This window comes from Anomaloglossus baeobatrachus, chromosome 8, assembly GCF_048569485.1.
Source record: "Anomaloglossus baeobatrachus isolate aAnoBae1 chromosome 8, aAnoBae1.hap1, whole genome shotgun sequence".
In the NCBI taxonomy this organism is placed as follows: domain Eukaryota; kingdom Metazoa; phylum Chordata; class Amphibia; order Anura; family Aromobatidae; genus Anomaloglossus; species Anomaloglossus baeobatrachus.
In genome coordinates this window covers 25,129,983-25,149,246 of record NC_134360.1, presented here as the reverse complement: position 1 = coordinate 25,149,246, position 19,264 = coordinate 25,129,983, and the positions used below count along the sequence as shown (strand labels likewise).

At 49.0% G+C, this 19,264-nt stretch overlaps 1 protein-coding gene across 1 annotated transcript; it reads right to left on the bottom strand.

Moving 5' to 3' along the window:
• Nucleotides 1-9,933: 9,933 nt before the first annotated feature.
• Nucleotides 9,934-10,681, bottom strand: LOC142249098 (germ cell nuclear acidic protein-like). Its single transcript, XM_075320690.1, has 3 exons — nucleotides 10,558-10,681; nucleotides 10,256-10,463; nucleotides 9,934-10,096 (listed from the first exon to the last, which is right to left on the bottom strand). Exons 1-3 carry the CDS (start codon nucleotides 10,616-10,618, stop codon nucleotides 10,015-10,017), a joined length of 351 nt encoding a protein of 116 aa, XP_075176805.1. The 5' UTR covers nucleotides 10,619-10,681; the 3' UTR covers nucleotides 9,934-10,014.
• Nucleotides 10,682-19,264: the final 8,583 nt, after the last annotated feature.

Below are 19,264 nucleotides of genomic sequence, written 5' to 3'. Positions count from 1 at the left end.
CAAGTAGAGAGTGACAGACCCCACACTACACATGGAGGGCAGGGAGAAAGTGACAGACCCCGCACTACACATGGAGGGCAGTTAGAGAATGACAGATCCCACACTACACATGGAGGGCAGGTAGAGAGTGACGGATCCCACACTAAACATGGAGGGCAGGGAGAGAGTGACAGACCCCGCACTACACATGGAGGACAGGTAGAGAGGGACAGATCCCGCACTACACATGGAGGACAGGTAGAAAGTGACAGATCCCACACTACACATGGGGGACAGGTAGAGAGTGACAGATCTCACACTACACATGGAGGACAGGTAGAGAGTGACAGACTCCGCACTACACATTGAGGACAGGTAGTGACTGATCCCACACTACACATGGGGGACAGGTAGAGAGTGACAGATCCCACACTACACATGGAGGACAGGTAGAGAGTGACAGATCCCACACTACACATGGGGGACAGGTAGAGAGTGACAGATCTCACACTACACATGGAGGACAGGTAGAGAGTGACAGACCCCACACTACACATGGAGGACAGGTAGAGAGTGACAGACTCCGCACTACACATTGAGGACAGGTAGTGACTGATCCCACACTACACATGGGGGACAGGTAGAGAGTGACAGATCCCACACTACACATGGAGGACAGGTAGAGAGTGACAGATCCCACACTACACATGGGGGACAGGTAGAGAGTGACAGATCTCACACTACACATGGAGGACAGGTAGAGAGTGACAGACCCCACACTACACATGGAGGACAGGTAGAGAGTGACTGACCCCGCACTACACAGGGAGTGCAGGTAGAGAGTGACAGATCCCGAACTACACATGGAGAAGAGAGTGACAGACCCCACACTACACATGGAGGACAGGTAGAGAGTGACAGACCCCGCACTACACATGGAGTGCAGGTAGAGAGTGACAGATCCCGATCTACACATGGAGGACAGGTAGAGAGGGACAGATCCCACACTACACATGGAGGACAGGTAGAGAGTGACAGATCTCACACTACACATGGAGGACAGGTAGAGATTGACAGACCTTGAACTACGCATGGAGGGCAGGTAGAGAGTGACAGATCCCACACTACACATGGAGGGCAGGTAGAGAGTGACGGATCCCACACTACACATGGAGGGCAGGGAGAGAGTGATAGATCCCACACTACACATGGGGGACAGGTAGAGAGTGACAGACCCCGCACTACACATGGAGGGCAGGTAGAGAGTGACAGACCCCACACTACACATGGGGGACAGGTAGAGAGTGACAGACCCCACACTACACATGGGGGACAGGTAGAGAGTGACAGATCCCACACTACACATGGAGGGCAGGTAGAGAGCGACAGACCCCGCATTACACATGGAGGGCAGGTAGAGAGTGACAGATCCCACACTACACATGGAGGACAGGTAGGGAGGGACAGATCCCACACTACACATGGAGGACAGGTAGAAAGTGACAGACCCCGCACTACACATGGAGGACAGGTAGAGAGTGACAGACCCCGCACTACACATGGAGGACAGGTAGAGAGTGACAGACCCCGCACTACACATGGAGGGCAGTTAGAGAGTGACAGATCCCACACTACACATGGAGGGCAGGTAGAGAGTGACGGATCCCACACTACACATGGAGGGCAGGGAGAGAGTGACAGACCCCGCACTACACATGGAGGACAGGTAGAGAGGGAAAGATCCCGCACTACATATGGAGGACAGGTAGAAAGTGACAGACCCCGCACTACACATGGAGGACAAGTAGAGAGTGACAGACCCCGCACTACACATGGAAGGCAGTTAGAGAGTGACAGATCCCACACTACACATGGAGGACAGGTAGAGAGTGACGGATCCCACACTACACATGGAGGGCAGGGAGAGAGTGACAGACCCCGTACTACACATGGAGGACAGGTAGAGAGTAACAGACTCCACACTACACATTGAGGGCAGGTAGAGAGTGAAAGATCTCACACTACACATGGAGGGCAGGGAGAGAGTGACAGACCTTGCACTACACATGGAGGGCAGATAGAGAGTGACAAATCCCACACTACAAAGGGAGGACAGGTAGTGACGGATCCCACACTACACATGGAGGACAGGTAGAGAGTGACAGATCCCAAACTACACATGGAGGGCAGGTAGAGAGGGACAGATCCCACACTACACATGGAGGACAGGTAGAGAGTGACAGATCCCACACTACACATGGAGGGCAGGGAGAGAGTGACAGACCTTGCACTACACATGGAGGGCAGGTAGAGAGTGACAGATCCCACACTACACATGGAGGGCAGGTAGAGAGTGACAGACCCCGCACTACACATGGGGGGCAGGTAGAGAGTGACAGATCCCACACTACACATGGAGGGCAGGTAGAGAGTGACACACCCCACACTACACATGGAGGACAGGTAGAGAGTGACAGACCCCGCACTACACATGGAGGGAAGGTAGAGAGTGACAGACCCCACACTACACATGGGGGACAGGTAGAGAGTGACAGACCCCACACTACACATGGGGAACAGGTAGAGAGTGACAGATCCCACACTACACATGGAGGACAGGTAGAGAGTGACAGATCCCACACTACACATGGAGGGCAGGTAGAGAGTGACAGATCTCACACTACATATGGAGGGCAGGTAGAGAGCGACAGACCCCACACTACACATGGAGGACAGGTAGTGACTGATCCCACACTACACATGGAGGACAGGTAGAGAGTGACAGATCCCGAACTACACATGGAGGACAGGTAGAGAGGGACAGATCCCACACTACACATGGAGGACAGGTAGAGAGTGACAGACCCCGCACTACACATGGAGGACAGGTAGAGAGTGACAGATCTCACACTACACATGGAGGGCAGGGAGAGAGTGACAGACCTTGCATTACACATGGAGGGCAGGTAGAGAGTGACAGATCCCACACTACACATGGCGGACAGGTAGAGAGTGACGGATCCCACACTACACATGGAGGGCAGGGAGAGAGTGACAGATCCCAACACTACACATGGGGGACAGGTAGAGAGTGACAGGTCCCACACTACACATGGTGGGCAGGGAGAGAGTGACAGATCCCACACTAGACATGGGGGACAGGTAGAGAGTGACAGATCCCACACTACACATGGAGGACAGGTAGAGAGTGACAGATCCCACACTACACATGGAGGGCAGGTAGAGAGTGACAGATCCCACACTACACATGGAGGGCAGGGAGAGAGTGACAGATCCCCACACTACACATGGGGGACAGGTAGAGAGTGACAGGTCCCACACTACACATGGTGGGCAGGGAGAGAGTGACAGATCCCACACTACACATGGAGGGCAGAGAGAGAGTGACAGATCCCACACTACACATGGAGGGCAGGTAGATAGTGACAGATCCCACACTACACATGGAGGGCAGGTAGAGAATGACAGATCCCACACTACACATGGAGGGCAGGTAGAGAGTGACAGATCCCATACTACACATGGAGGACAGGTAGAGAGGGACAGATCCCACACTACACATGGAGGACAGGTAGAAAGTGACAGACTCCGCACTACACATGGAGGACAGGTAGAGAGTGGCAGACCCCACACTACACATGGAGGACAGGTAGAGAGTGACAGATCCCACACTACACATGGAGGGCATGGAGAGAGTGACAGACCCCGAACTATACATGGAGGACAGGTAGAGAGTGACAGATCCCGAACTACACATGGAGGACAGGTAGAGAGTGACAGACCCCAAACTACACATGAAGGACAGGTAGAGAGTGACAGATCTCACACTACACATGGAGGGCAGGGAGAGAGTGACAGACCTTGCACTACACATGGAGGGCAGGTAGAGAGTGACAGATCCCACACTACACATGGAGGGCAGGTAGAGAGTGACAGATCCCACACTACACATGGAGGGCAGGTAGAGAGTGACAGATCCCACACTACACATGGAGGGCAGGTAGAGAGTGACAGACCCCGCACTACACATGGAGGGCAGGTAGAGAGTGACAGATTCCACACTACACATGGAGGGCAGGTAGAGAGTGACAGACCCCCCACTACACATGGAGGACAGGTAGTGACAGATCCCACACTACACATGGAGGACAGGTAGAGAGTGACAGATCCCGCACTACACATGGAGGGAAGGTAGAGAGTGACAGATCCCACACTACACATGGAGGGCAGGTAGAGAGTGACAGATCCCGCACTACACATGGAGGACAGGTAGAGAGTGACAGATCCCGCACTACACATGGAGGATAGGTAGAGAGTGACAGATCCAACAACTACACATGGAGGGCAGGTAGAGAGTGACAGATCCCACACTACACATGGAGGGCAGGTAGAGAGTGACAGATCCCGCACTACACATGGAGGACAGGTAGAGAGTGACAGACCCCACACTACACATGGAGGACAGATAGAAAGTGACAGACCCCACATTACACATGGAGGACAGGTAGAAAGTGACAGATCCCACACTACACATGGAGGGCAGTTAGAGTGACAGATTCTGCCCCCACTCTCTGTGACACCACTTATAGATCAATAAATAAAAATGACATAGGGTCCTCCATATATTGATACCCAGCGCAGATGAAGCATATAGCTACAGGCTGCAGCCCCCAGCCATGCGCATTATCTTGTTTGTGTATCAAAATATAAGAGACCCCATGCAGCTTTATTTATTATCTAAATAAAAAATTAAAAAAAAACAACATGCAGTTCCCCACAATTTTGATACTCAACCAAAATAAAGCAGACAGCTGGGGGCTGGTATACTCAGGCTGGGGAGGCCCATGGTTATGGACCCCCAGCCAAAAAATAGCAGCCTGCAGCTGCCCCAAATTGTCACATCCATTAGGGGTGCTTTGCATACTACGACATCGCAAGCCGATGCTGTGATGCCGAGCGCTATAGTCCCTGCCCCTGTCGCAGCTGCGATATCATTGTGATAACTGCCGTAGCGAACATTATCGATACGGCAGCTTCACATGCTCTCACCTGCCCTGCGACGTCGCTCTGGCCGGCGAACCGCCTCTTATTAAGAGGGCGGGTCGTGCGGTGTCATAGCGACGTCACACGGCAGGCAGTCAATAGAAGCGGAGGGGCGGAGATGAGCAGGACGTAAACATCCCGCCCATCTCCATCCTTCCGCATAGCCGGCATGAGCCGCAGGACGCAGGTAAGGTGATGCTCCTCACTCCTGCGGCTTCGCACACAGCGATGCGTGCTGCCGCTGGAACGAGAACAACATCGTAACATCGGTCCTTCCCAAATTATGGAAATGACCGTCTCTACACCGATCATACGATTTGGACGTTTTTGTGCTCGTTAATTGTATCAAAAAGGATTTACACACTACGATATCGACTGCGACGCCGGATGTGCATCACTTTCGATTTGACCCCACCGACATCACAGCTGCGATGTCGTAGTGTGCAAAGCCCGCCTTAGATGCAACAATTCCGACACTTTACCTGCCTCATCCTGATTGCCTTAGTGTGGTGGCAATTGGGATAATATGAAGAGTTAATGAAGCATTGATTTGTCAAAAATCCCAGTTGCCACTAAACCCTGGATTAGTAATAGATAGGAGTCTAAGAAACCCCCCCATTAAGGGGAAAGAAATAAACACAAAACAGGTAAACTCACCTCAGGTGAACTCATTGAACTCAGTAACCTCACCTCAGGTGAACTCATTGAGTTCAATGAGACCTGCATCTTGTGGCAGAAAACAGCGGGTTTTTTGGCGAGATGCAGATTTGGGGCTGCCATTTATTCACCAAATTCCTGCCCCAATACTGCATCTCCTGGCAAAATAAAACCTGCATCAAATCGCAACGAGGTTTTTTCCAGGAGATGCAGATTTGGTGCAGAAATTTGGCCCTTCTTTTTTTAATTTATTTATTTTTACATTCCAATAGGGGACCCAGACAGCCTCTGTGAGAGCATCCATTCAGAGACACCGGCACGCTGGCTGTCTGACTGCAACCAATCACAGACACTCTCACAGGAGGTGGGCGGGGAAAGTAATGAATATGCATGAGATGTAATGAGCAGACCCAGAAGCAGTGTGATAGCCACGCAGTATGACTGCAACCAATTACAGACGCTTTCACCGACGGTGGGTGGAGGAAGCAGTGCATATGCATGAGATGCAATGAGCAGACCCAGAAGCAGTGTGATAGTCACGCGCGCGAGGCTTGGTAAATAATCTTCTCATCAAACACCTTAACCCAACTCATCATACAGCACCACTATTCTAGCCAAAGTCATAATAAGGTAGAAGAAAAGCATTAGTGCAAATGTGAAGAGTTGCCCAACAAAGTCCAAATTTTGCCAATTTTGAGAAAAGTGTTTGGGAATCCGAATGGGCAAGGCTTGTGCCAAATTTGAGATTTGCAAACTTTTTCATACAAAGTTCGCTCATCTCTACTCATCAGTTACAACTGATCCCATGTCTTCAATGCATAAGGGTAAATGTATGTTTGTCCCTTCAGAGAGATATCTCATGGATATATAATTTTTCCATGACAGTGACCAATCAAAGAAAAGAGGATAATTTACTGATTGACAAGAGTCCAATTAGTAGGTCAGTAGATTGGTGGCAGTAGATGTGCCCCTCCACTCTTTTCATTGTCTATGGGACAGCCCGAGATAGCCAAGTCCCCTGAGATCTCCGCTGATCAGCAAGTTATTATGAATCCTTTGGCTATTCCTGCAGTTTTAACCTTTGGTGGTCTGGTCTGGGGTCTTTATTAATTCTGGGATCTAATCTGATTCTGTAATAATTTGGGAGTTTTCGATGCTGAACTTATTTTCGGCTCTATAATCTGAGTTTATTCCGGGAGAATAAGTTTTGGGGAATTGATGAAGGCGGCTTATGTAGACATGTTCTATGTACCGTATTTTTGAGATTATAAGACACACTTTTCCTCCAAAAATTTGGGAAGAAAATGAGGGGTGCGTCTTAAAATCCGAATGTAGCTTAACAGGGGGTGGTGGACAGGGGTCACAGGAGGCAGGACAATGCTGTGTGCTGTGCTGCTCTCTGCGGTGCTGTTCTGTGCGGCTAGTTGGCAGCAAAGCTCTGTACGGTTGGTGGGCAGTGAGGCTCTGTGCGGCGGGCAAGCAGTGAGGCTCTGTGTGGTGGGCGGGCAGCGAGGCTTGGTGCGGCAGGCGAGCAACGAGGCTCTGTGTGGTGGGCGGGCAGTGAGGGGCTGTGCGGCGGGAGGGCAGCGAGGCTGTGTGTGGTGGGCGGGCAGCGAGGCGCTGTGTGGCAGGCGAGCACCGAGGCTCTGTGTGGTGGGCGGGCATTGAGGCTTGGTGCGGCAGGCGAGCAGTGAGGCTCTGTGTGGTGGGCGGGCAGGGAGGCGCTGTGCGGTGGGAAAGCAGCGAGGCTCTGTGTGGTGGGTGGGCAGTGAGGCTCGGTGCAGCTGGCGGGCAGCGAGGCTCTGTGTGGTGTGTGGACCGCGAGGCTCTGTGTGGTGGGCGGGCAGTGAGGTTCTGTGTGGCGGGCGGGCAGTGAGGCTCTGTGTGGCGGGCGGACAGCGAGGCTCTGTGCGGTGGGCAGGCAGTGAGGTTCTGTGTGGCGGGCGGTCAGTGAGGCTGTGTGTGGTGGGCGGGCAGCGAGGCGCTGTGTGACAGGCGAGCACCGAGGCTCTGTGTGGTGGGCGGGCATTGAGGCTTGGTGCGGCAGGCGAGCAGTGAGGCTCTGTGTGGTGGGCGGGCAGGGAGGCGCTGTGCGGTGGGAAAGCAGCGAGGCTCTGTGTGGTGGGTGGGCAGTGAGGCTCGGTGCAGCTAGCGTGCAGCGAGGCTCTGTGTGGTATGTGGGCCGCGAGGCTCTGTGTGATGGGCGGGCAGTGAGGTTCTGTGTGGCGGGCGGGCAGTGAGGCTCTGTGTGGCGGGCGGACAGCGAGGCTCTGTGCGGTGGGCAGGCAGTGAGGTTCTGTGTGGTGGGCGGGCAGTGAGGCTCTGTGTGGCGGGCGGGCAGTGAGGCTCTGTGTGGCGGGCGGACAGCGAGGCTCTGTGCGGTGGGCAGGCAGTGAGGTTCTGTGTGGCGGGCGGGCAGTGAGGCTCTGTGTGGCGGGCGGACAGCGAGGCTCTGTGCGGTGGCAGGCAGTGAGGTTCTGTGTGGCGGGCGGGCAGTGAGGCTCTGTGTGGTGGGCGGGCAGTGAGGCTCTGTGTGGCGGGCGGACAGCGAGGCTCTGTGCGGTGGGCAGGCAGTGAGGTTCTGTGTGGCGGGCGGGCAGTGAGGTTCTGTGTGGCGGGCGGGCAGTGAGGCTCTGTGTGGCGGGCGGACAGCGAGGCTCTGTGCGGTGGACAGGCAGTGAGGTTCTGTGTAGCGGGTGGGCGTGCAGAGAGGCACGGGCCATTCTGAAGATGTCGGCGGTAAGTTCTTTAAATAATGGCGCCCAGAGTCAGGTAAAATCCCTGAGGTAAAAAATGTTGATATAATGTGTAATATGATGTGATGTAAAGTGTAATATGTTCCTGCATAGTAATGTATAGTGATATAGTATAATACATAAGGTAAAATATGTGTATGAGGGTATGGTATAAGATAGGTTGCCTGGCAACAGACTGCAGGGCTTCTGACAGTTCGCAGTTGGGATTAGGCCTTGGGGGGAGGAGCTAGTGCTGAGGGAGAGGACAGACTCCATCTTGTCCCAGGTTTTGGACCAGAAATCCTATGGCTGGGGCAGTTTGATACTAAAGAAGTGTCTTCAGGTTTTCACTGAAGTTCTGATTTTCTATTTTCAGATGTAGCAGCAGTTTGGACTCTGAGCAATATGTTATAATACACACGTCAACTGCTGCAGAACCTCTTTGACTCTTCTAGTTTAGCTCATGTTTCTATGGGTCCCATTTTTTCTGTAAAAAGATGTGTACACTGAATGACTGACACCAAGAAACAATAAATGAGTTTGACATTTTATTGATGATTCATTTATTCCCGCTTGATATTATAACACCAACATGTTCTGCGGCGCTGTAAAGGGATGACCATCATTCATATTAGAAGTTGCCAAATTTCCTATCAGTATATTTTTTTAATGTGGGAGGAAACCGGAGTACCCGGAGGAAACCCACGCAGACACGGGGAGAACATACAAACTCCATGCAGACACCAGTGCTAACCACTGAGCCACCGTGCCGCCCAAGAGATGGCAAGAAGATGCCATTATGGTGAAAGACTGAGATGTGACTTTCCACCTGTCTTCTGGATGACTTCATCCATGTGCTGCCATCTTGGTTGGTCAGTGATGGATCTTCTCAGGCTTGGGTTACAAGAACTATCTGTAACCTATCAGTATATTTTGGAGTGTGGGAGGAAGCCGGAGTACCTGGAAGAAACCCACGCAGACACGGGGAGAACATACAAACTCCATACAGACATCAGTGCTTACCACTGAGCCACCGTGCCGCCCAAGAGATTGCGAGAAGATGCCATTATGGTGGAAGACTAAGATGTGACTTTCCACCTGTCTTCTTGATGACTTCATCCATGTGCTGCCATCTTGGTTGGTCAGTGATGGATCTTCTCAGGCTTGGGTTACAAGTACTATCTGCAATCTATCAGTATATTTTTGGAGTGTGGGAGAACCCGGAGGAACCCACGCAGACACGGCGAGAATATACAAACTCCATGCAGACACCAGTGCTTACCACTGAGTCACCGTGCCGCCCAAGAGATGGCAAGAAGACGCCATTATGGTGGAAGACTAAGATATGACTTTCCACCGGTCTTCTGGACTACTTCATCCATCTATTGCCATGTTCTGGTCTTCTGGATGACTTTATCCATCTACTGCCATGTTCTGGTCTTCTGGATGACTTTATCCATCTATTGCCATGTTCTGGTCTTCTGGATGACTTCATCCATCTATTGCCATGTTCTGGTCTTCTGGATGACTTCATCCATCTACTCCCATGTTCTGGCTGATTGATCTTCTCAGGTTTGGGTTACGTTACAAGGACCATATCGCTGTCACAGTAGTAGCAGCCAAACTTCTCAGTATCGAGAGAATCTGTCCAACGTCCAAATCTATAGTGGGAGACAAAGCTTGTATTAAAGACAGTTCCAAACACATCAAAATCAATGACAGAGCCCCTTTCATTGTAGAAACCTAAAGCCATGAACACATTTACAGAAACATACAAGAATATTTCCCCCCCTCCATGTCCATAGTTTATGCGATCTTACCTGTTCTGGCAGCCAGAGCATTCATACATCACTGGGTAGTGGATCTCCCAATTGTGAAATTCAGTAATGCGTGGGAGATCTGGGTGGATCTGTGCCACCTTCCCACAATATTGCTCCCATAGCTGGTGATGGGCAAATATTCCATTGCCATCAATGATCCAGCAGGCAACATGACACATCTCATGTATCAATGTGTCTCGAAGTCGATCTGAGGAGAAAGCAGCAAATAATTACAATCAGTAAAGACGTACGGAAGATTTCACCACAGATAATCTATAAATTGTGCCCGATGTGAGTCCTACCTGCAGAATCGCAGATTTTATCTGATATCTCAATGAAGGCGTGGCGCTCCCCGTTCTTCATCGTGAAACCGCCGGTGCGGCCAGCTGTTACTCTCAGCCTTTTATTCCAGCTGATGTCCACATCTCCAGGAAGCTACGGAGGTAGGAAAGAGATAATTTAGTATAGAGCAGTATATACTACGGTATATACACGGGGCACACTTACCCTCTTTTCACTATATCCCTATAACCCTATACCTACAGAATATAGAGCTATAGACCATACATAATGTATACACTATCCCTAGCTCTAACTCTTCGTTCACTATTTCCCTATAACCCTATACCTACAGAATATAGGGCTATATACCATACATAATAGATACACTAACCAGCACTCTAATCCTCCGTTCACTATTCCCCTATAACCATATACCTACAAAATATAGAGGTATATACCATAAATAATGGATACACTAACCCTAGATCTAACCCTTCACCCAATATTCCCTATATCACCCTATACATACAGAATATAGAGGTATACACAATATATACTGGATACACTATCCGTAGTGCTAACCCTCCGTTCACTATTCCCCTATAACCCTATACCTACAAAATATAGAGGTATATACCATAAATAATGGATACACTAACCCTAGATCTAACCCTTCACCCAATATTCCCTATATCACCCTATACATACAGAATATAGAAGTATACACAATATGTACTGGAAACACTATCCGTTATGCTAACCCTCCGTTCACTATTCCCCTATAACCCTAAACCTACAGAATATAGGGCTATATACCATACATACTGGATACACTAACCCTAGCTCTAACCCTTCATCCATTATTCCCGATATCGCCCTATACATACAGAATATTGAGGTATATACAATATATACTAGATACACTATCCCTAGCTCTAACCCTCTGTTCACTATCCCCCTATATCACCCTATACCTACAGAATATAGGGGTATATACAATATATACTATATATACACTGGATAAACTAATCTTACTCTTTAACTCACTATCCCTCATATTGCGCTATATATACTGAATATAGAGGTATATAAAATATATACAGGACACACTGATCCTAGCCCTATCCCGTCACCCCCGTACCCCCTACACTGGGCTGTGTGGTATACCTGGTTCTCAAACACGGTCCGGTTAAAAAACTTGTACAGACGTCTCTTCAGCTCCTCCTTGTTCTTATGGAAGCTGGTGACGTATTTGGATGTGGGAGAAGACAGATCTCTCAGGATACAGTAATTGATGGGACACTTCTGTTTCCTGGGGAAAAAAAACATCAAATATACATATATTGAGAGCGCACACGACCTGTAGACAATAACAGCGCCACCTAGTGACCGGATAAAATGAACATAACCCAGATAATACGGATATACAGGAATACATTACCTCGCTGTCTCCTCCTGCACAAAGCTGACTTGGGGAGCATGGGGCTCTTGAGAAAAAAAAAACAAAAATCGTCATTTATTTTTTTGTCGTTTAGTTTTCCTAATCAACAAAAAGTCTAATTTCTTTGAAGGATTTTATGATCCTTATAGATTCTTTGTTACAGACCTGACTCTATGTATGGCTGTTGAGGAACAGAGCCGACATCTCCTCCATCAAGGCTCCTCTGAGACCTCGGAATAAGTAGATGAGACTGAAGAAAAGAAACACAAAGACACAAAAATGTATAATAAAGAAGCAGCAACGATATAGCGGTATAATCACATAATGCGGCGTAACAGAGCGACCGCGCTGGAGAGAAGCGAGCGCTCACCTGATGGAGATTCTCATCACCGTTGTCGTCCTCTGTGTCGGACGCAGAAACTGTGCGGCATTTTTTCTTGACCTGTAACTGTATAAAAAAAAAAGAATTAAAAAATAAAATAATTTTTGCTTCCAATTTCTATAAACTTTTAACCAAAATGTCTCATTAGCAAGGGTCAATTTTAAAATGTACCAAATTTTGTATATGGTATAAGGATTGGAGCTGGGGTGCAACAGAGGAAACTTACAAGACTATTATTGCCGAACACATAGGGCCTGATCCATTCTTCCAAATTCATCACCATGTTGATGAGTTTGGAAGCAAAAAATATAATTAAATACAAGATAAAAAATATAGAAAAGTGACCTAAAAACCGATAAATGACGAATAGGGCCCATAGTATGGTTAATATATCGGAGTCACCGCTCACCTGGTCATTGCTACCGCTGTTCTCTGTATCAGGATCAATAATAAAGCGACGTTTGCGCATATTTTTAGACATTTTGCTCAACAGAAATGCAAAACAAAATCCAATCTCCACTAACTCTAACACCCTCAGAGAGAATTGTGGCGCGCGCAGGGCTTTTTAACATGTGTTCCAATTGTGACATCATCACCTGTATGACATAATCATAGTATCATAGTATCATAGTTTTTAAGGTTGAAGGGAGACTCTAAGTCCATCTAGTTCAACCCGTAGCCTAACATGTTGATTCAGAGGAAGGCAAAAAAACCCCAATGTGGCAAACAAGTTCCAATGGGGAAAAAATTTCCTTCCTTCGTCCACATCCGGCAATCAGACTAGTTCCCTGGATCAATACCCTGTCATAAAATCTAATATACATAACTGGTAATATTAAATTTTTCAAGAAAGGCGTCCAGGCTCTGCTTAAATGTTAGTAGTGAATCACTCATTACAACATCATGCGGCAGAGAGCTCCATAGTCTCACTGCTCGTACAGTAAAGAATCCTCATCTGTGATTATGATTAAACCTTCTTTCCTCAAGACGTAGCGGATGCCCCCGTGTTCCAGTCGCAGGCCTAGGTGTAAAAAGATCTTTGGAAAGGTCTCTGTACTGTCCCCTCATATATTTATACATTGTGATTAGATCCCCCCTAAGCCTTCGTTTTTCCTGTCTTGGTATTGCAGCCCACCCATTCCTCTAATAATCTTGGTCGCTCTTCTCTGCACCATCTCCAGTTCAGCTATGTCCTTCTTATATATCGGTGACCAGAATTGTACACAGTATTCTAAGTGCGGTCGCACTAGTGACTTGTACAGAGGTAGAACTATATTTTTTTCATGAACACTTATACCTCTTTTAATACATCCCATTATTTTATTAGCCCTGGCAGCAGCTGCCTGACACTGTCCACTAAAGTGCAGTTTACCATCCACCCATACACCCAAGTCTTTTTCTGTGCCTGTTTTACCCAGTGTTCTACAATTAAGTACATAATCATAAATGTTATTTCCTCTACCCAAGTGCATGACCTTACATTTATCTACATTGAACTTCAATTGCCACTTCTCAGCCCAATCCTCCAATTTACATAAATCTCCCTGTAATATAAAATTATCCTCCTCTGTATTGATTACCCTGCAGAGTTTAGTATCATCTGCAAATATTGAAATTCTACTCCGCATGCCCCCAACAAGGTCATTTATAAATATGTTGAAAAGAAGCGGGCCCAATACTGACCCCTGTGGTACCCCACTATGAACTGAGACCCAGTCCGAGTACGTACCATTAATAACCACCCTTTGTTTCCTATCACTGAGCCAGTTTTTAACCCAGTTACACATATTTTCCCCTATCCCCATTATTCTCATTTTATGTACCAACCTTTTGTGTGGCACCGTATCAAAAGCTTTTGAAAAGTCCATATACACAACATCCACTGCATTTCCCTGGTCCAGGCTTGAACTTACCTCTTCATAGAAGCTGATCAAATTAGTTTGACAGGATCGATCCCTCATAAACCCACACTACACATGGAGGGCAGGGAGAGAGTGACAGATCCCACACTACACATGGAGGGCAGGGAGAGAGTGACAGATCCCACACTACACATGGAGGGCAGGTAGAGAGTGACAGATCCCACACTACACATGGAGGGCAGGTAGATAGTGACAGATCCCATACTACACATGGAGGGCAGGTAGAGAGTGACAGATCCCACACTACACATGGAGGGCAGGTAGAGAGTGACAGATCCCACACTACACATGGAGGACAGGTAGAGAGGGACAGATCCCACACTACACATGGAGGACAGGTAGAAAGTGACAGACCCCGCACTACACATGGAGGACAGGTAGAGAGTGGCAGACCCCACACTACACATGGAGGACAGGTAGAGATTGACAGACCCCACACTACACATGGGGGACAGGTAGAGAGTGACAGACCCCGCACTATACATGGAGGGCAGTTAGAGAGTGACAGATCCCACACTACACATGGAGGGCAGGTAGAGAGTGACGGATCCCACACTACACATGGAGGACAGGGAGAGAGTGACAGATCCCACACTACACATGGAGGGCAGGGAGAGAGTGACAGACCCCGCACCACACATGGAGGACAAGTAGAGAGTGACAGATCCCGAACTACACATGGAGGACAGGTAGAGAGTGACAGACCCCGCACTACACATGGAGGAGAGGTAGAGAGTGACAGATCTCACTCTTCACATGGAGGGCAGGGAGAGAGTGACAGACCTTGCACTACACATGGAGGGCAGGTAGAGAGTGACAGATCCCACACTACACATGGAAGGCAGGTAGATAGTGACAGACCCCGCACTACACATGGGGGGCAGGTAGAGAGTGACAGATCCCACACTACACATGGAGGGCAGGTAGAGAGTGACAGACCCCACACTACACATGGAGGACAGGTAGTGACAGGTCCCACACTACACATGGAGGACAGGTAGAGAGTGACAGATCCCGCACTACACATGGAGGGAAGGTAGAGAGTGACAGATCCCGCACTACACATGGAGGACAGGTAGAGAGTGACAGATCCCGCACTACACATGGAGGACAGGTAGAGAGTGATAGATCCCACATTATACATGGAGGACAGGTAGAAAGTGACAGACCCCACATTACACATGGAGGACAGGTAGAAAGTGACAGATCCCACACTACACATGGAGGGCAGTTAGAGTGACAGACCCCGCACTACACATGGAGGGCAGTTAGAGTGACAGATTCTGCCCCCACTCTCTGTGACACCACTTATAGATCAATAAATAAAAATGACATAGGGTCCTCCATATATTGATACCCAGCGCAGATGAAGCATACAGCTACAGGCTGCAGCCCCCAGCCATGCACATTATCTTGTTTGTGTATCAAAATATAAGAGACCCCATGCGGCTTTTTTTATTATCTAAATAAAAAATTAAAAAAAAACCAACATGCAGTTCCCCACAATTTTGATACTCAACCAAAATAAAGCAGACAGCTGGGGGCTGGTATACTCAGGCTGGGGAGGCCCATGGTTATGGACCCCCAGCCAAAAAATAGCAGCCTGCAGCTGCCCCAGATTGTCACATCAATTAGGGGTGCTTTGCATACTACGACATCGCAAGCCGATGCTGTGATGCCGAGCGCGATAGTCCCTGCCCCTGTCGCAGCTGCGATATCATGGTGATAACTGCCGTAGCGAACATTATCGATACGGCAGCTTCACATGCACTCACCTGCCCTGCGACGTCGCTCTGGCCGGCGAACCGCCTCTTATTAAGGGGGTGGGTCGTGCGGCGTCATAGCGACGTCACACGGCAGGCAGTCAATAGAAGCGGAGGGGCGGAGATGAGCAGGACGTAAACATCCCGCCCACCTCCATCCTTCCGCATAGCCGGCATGAGCCGCAGGACGCAGGTAAGGTGATGCTCCTTACTCCTGCGGCTTCACACACAGCGATGTGTGCTGCCGCTGGAACGAGAACAACATCGTAACATCGGTCCTTCCCAAATTATGGAAATGACCGACTCTACACCGATCATACGATTTGGACGTTTTTGTGCTCGTTAATTGTATCAAAAAGGATTTACACACTACGATATCGACTGCGACGCCGGATGTGCATCACTTTCGATTTGACTCCACCGACATCACAGCTGCGATGTCGTAGTGTGCAAAGCCCGCCTTAGATGCAACAATTCCGACACTTTACCTGCCTCATCCTGATTGCCTTAGTGTGGTGGCAATTGGGATAATATGAAGAGTTAATGAAGCATTGATTTGTCAAAAATCCCAGTTGCCACTAAACCCTGGATTAGTAATAGATAGGAGTCTAAGAAACCCCCCCATTAAGGGGAAAGAAATAAACACAAAACACAGAAAATCCTTTATTAAAAAAAAATCTTTCTTTAATTTATTAACCCCTAAAACACCCAGGTCCGACTTAATCCACACGAGGTCCATTGAAAATCCAGGCTCTGCTACATAATGAAGTCGCAGTGTGCAAGTACATTAAAGAACATAACCATCCAACTAGTGGTAATGTTACTGAGGTTACTTGCGGTAACAGCTGGGGGTTTCCCATGGTACCCCACCTGTGACCTCAGGTAAACTCACCTCAGGTGAACTCATTGAACTCAGTAACCTCACCTCAGGTGAACTCATTGAGTTCAATGAGACCTGCATCTTGTGGCAGAAAACAGCGGGTTTTTTGACAAGAGATGCAGATTTGGGGCTGGCATTTATTCACCAAATTCCTGCCCCAATACTGCATCTCCTGGCAAAATAAAACCTGCATCAAAACGCAACGAGGTTTTTTCCAGGAGATGCAGATTTGGTGCAGAAATTTGGCCCTTCTTTTTTTAATTTATTTATTTTTACATTCCAATAGGGGACCCAGACAGCCTCTGTGAGAGCATCCATTCAGAGACACCGGCACGCTGGCTGTCTGACTGCAACCAATCACAGACACTCTCATAGGAGGTGGGCGGGGAAAGCAGTGAATATGCATGAGATGTAATGAGCAGACCCAGAAGCAGTGTGATAGCCACGCAGTATGACTGCAACCAATTACAGACGCTTTCACCGACGGTGGGTGGAGGAAGCAGTGCATATGCATGAGATGCAATGAGCAGACCCAGAAGCAGTGTGATAGTCACGCGCGCGAGGCTTGGTAAATAATCTTCTCATCGAACACCTTCCCCCAACTCATCATACAGCACCACTATTCTAGCCAAAGTCATAATAAGGTAGAAGAAAAGCATTAGTGCAAATGTGAAGAGTTGCCCAACAAAGTCCAAATTTTGCCAATTTTGAGAAAATTGTTTGGGAATCCGAATGGGCAAGGCTTGTGCCAAATTTGAGATTTGCAAACTTTTTCATACAAAGTTCGCTCATCTCTACTCATCAGTTACAACTGATCCCATGTCTTCAATGCATAAGGGTAAATGTATGTTTGTCCCTTCAGAGAGATATCTCATGGATATATAATTTTTCCATGACAGTGACCAATCAAAGAAAAGAGGATAATTTACTGATTGACAAGAGTCCAATTAGTAGGTCAGTAGATTGGTGGCAGTAGATGTGCCCCTCCACTCTTTTCATTGTCTATGGGACAGCCCGAGATAGCCAAGTCCCCTGAGATCTCCGCTGATCAGCAAGTTATTATGAATCCTTTGGCTATTCCTGCAGTTTTAACCTTTGGTGGTTTGGTCTGGGGTCTTTATTAATTCTGGGATCTAATCTGATTCTGTAATAATTTGGGAGTTTTCGATGCTGAACTTATTTTCGGCTCTATAATCTGAATTTATTCTGGGAGAATAAGTTTTGAGGAATTGATGAAGGCGGCTTATGTAGACATGTTCTATGTACCGTATTTTTGAGAGTATAAGACACAGTTTTCCTCCAAAAATGTTGGAAGAAAATGAGGGGTGCGTCTTAAAATCCGAATGTAGCTTAACAGGGGGTGGTGGACAGGGGTCACAGGAGGCAGGACAATGCTGTGTGCTGTGCTGCTCTCTGCGGTGCTGTTCTGTACGGTTGGTGGGCAGTGAGGCTCTGTGCGGCGGGCAAGCAGTGAGGCTCTGTGCGGTGGGCAGGCAGTGAGGTTCTGTGTGGCGGGCGGACAGTGAGGCTCTGTGCGGTGGGCAGGCAGTGAGTTTCTGTGTGGCGGGGGGGCAGTGAGGCTCTGTGTGGCGGGCGGGCAGTGAGGCTCTGTGTGGCGGGCGGACAGCGAGGCTCTGTGCGGTGGGCAGGCAGTGAGGTTCTGTGTGGCGGGCGGGCAGTGAGGTTCTGTGTGGCGGGCGGGCAGTGAGGCTCTGTGTGGCGGGCGGACAGCGAGGCTCTGTGCGGTGGGCAGGCAGTGAGGTTCCGTGTAGCGGGCGGGCAGTGAGGCTCTGTGTGGCGGGCGGACAGCGAGGCTCTGTGCGGTGGCAGGCAGTGAGGTTCTGTGTGGCGGGCGGGCAGTGAGGCTCTGTGTGGCAGGCGGACAGCGAGGCTCTGTGCGGTGGGCAGGCAGTGAGGTTCTGTGCGGCGGGCGGGCAGTGAGGTTCTGTGTGGCGGGCGGGCAGTGAGGTTCTGTGTGGCGGGCGGGCAGTGAGGCTCTGTGTGGCGGGCGGACAGCGAGGCTCTGTGCGGTGGACAGACAGTGAGGTTCTGTGTAGCGGGTGGGCGTGCAGAGAGGCACGGGCCATTCTGAAGATGTCGGCGGTAAGTTCTTTAAATAATGGCGCCCAGAGTCAGGTAAAATCCCTGAGGTAAAAAATGTTGATATAATGTGTAATATGATGTGATGTAAAGTGTAATATGTTCCTGCATAGTAATGTATAGTGATATAGTATAATACATAAGGTAAAATATGTGTATGAGGGTATGGTATAAGATAGGTTGCCTGGCAACAGACTGCAGGGCTTCTGACAGTTCGCAGTTGGGATTAGGCCTTGGGG

Bases quoted from the DNA above. Each gene is read 5' to 3' on its own strand.
- LOC142249098 (XM_075320690.1), bottom strand. From the start codon at position 10,618: ATGAAGAACGGGGAGCGCCACGCCTTCATTGAGATATCAGATAAAATC. The intron at 10,464-10,557 runs GTAGGACTCACA...CTTTCTCCTCAG, and splicing joins TAAAATCTGCGATTCTGCAG to ATCGACTTCGAGACACATTG. The intron at 10,097-10,255 runs GTAAGATCGCAT...CTCCCACTATAG, and splicing joins TGCTCTGGCTGCCAGAACAG to ATTTGGACGTTGGACAGATT.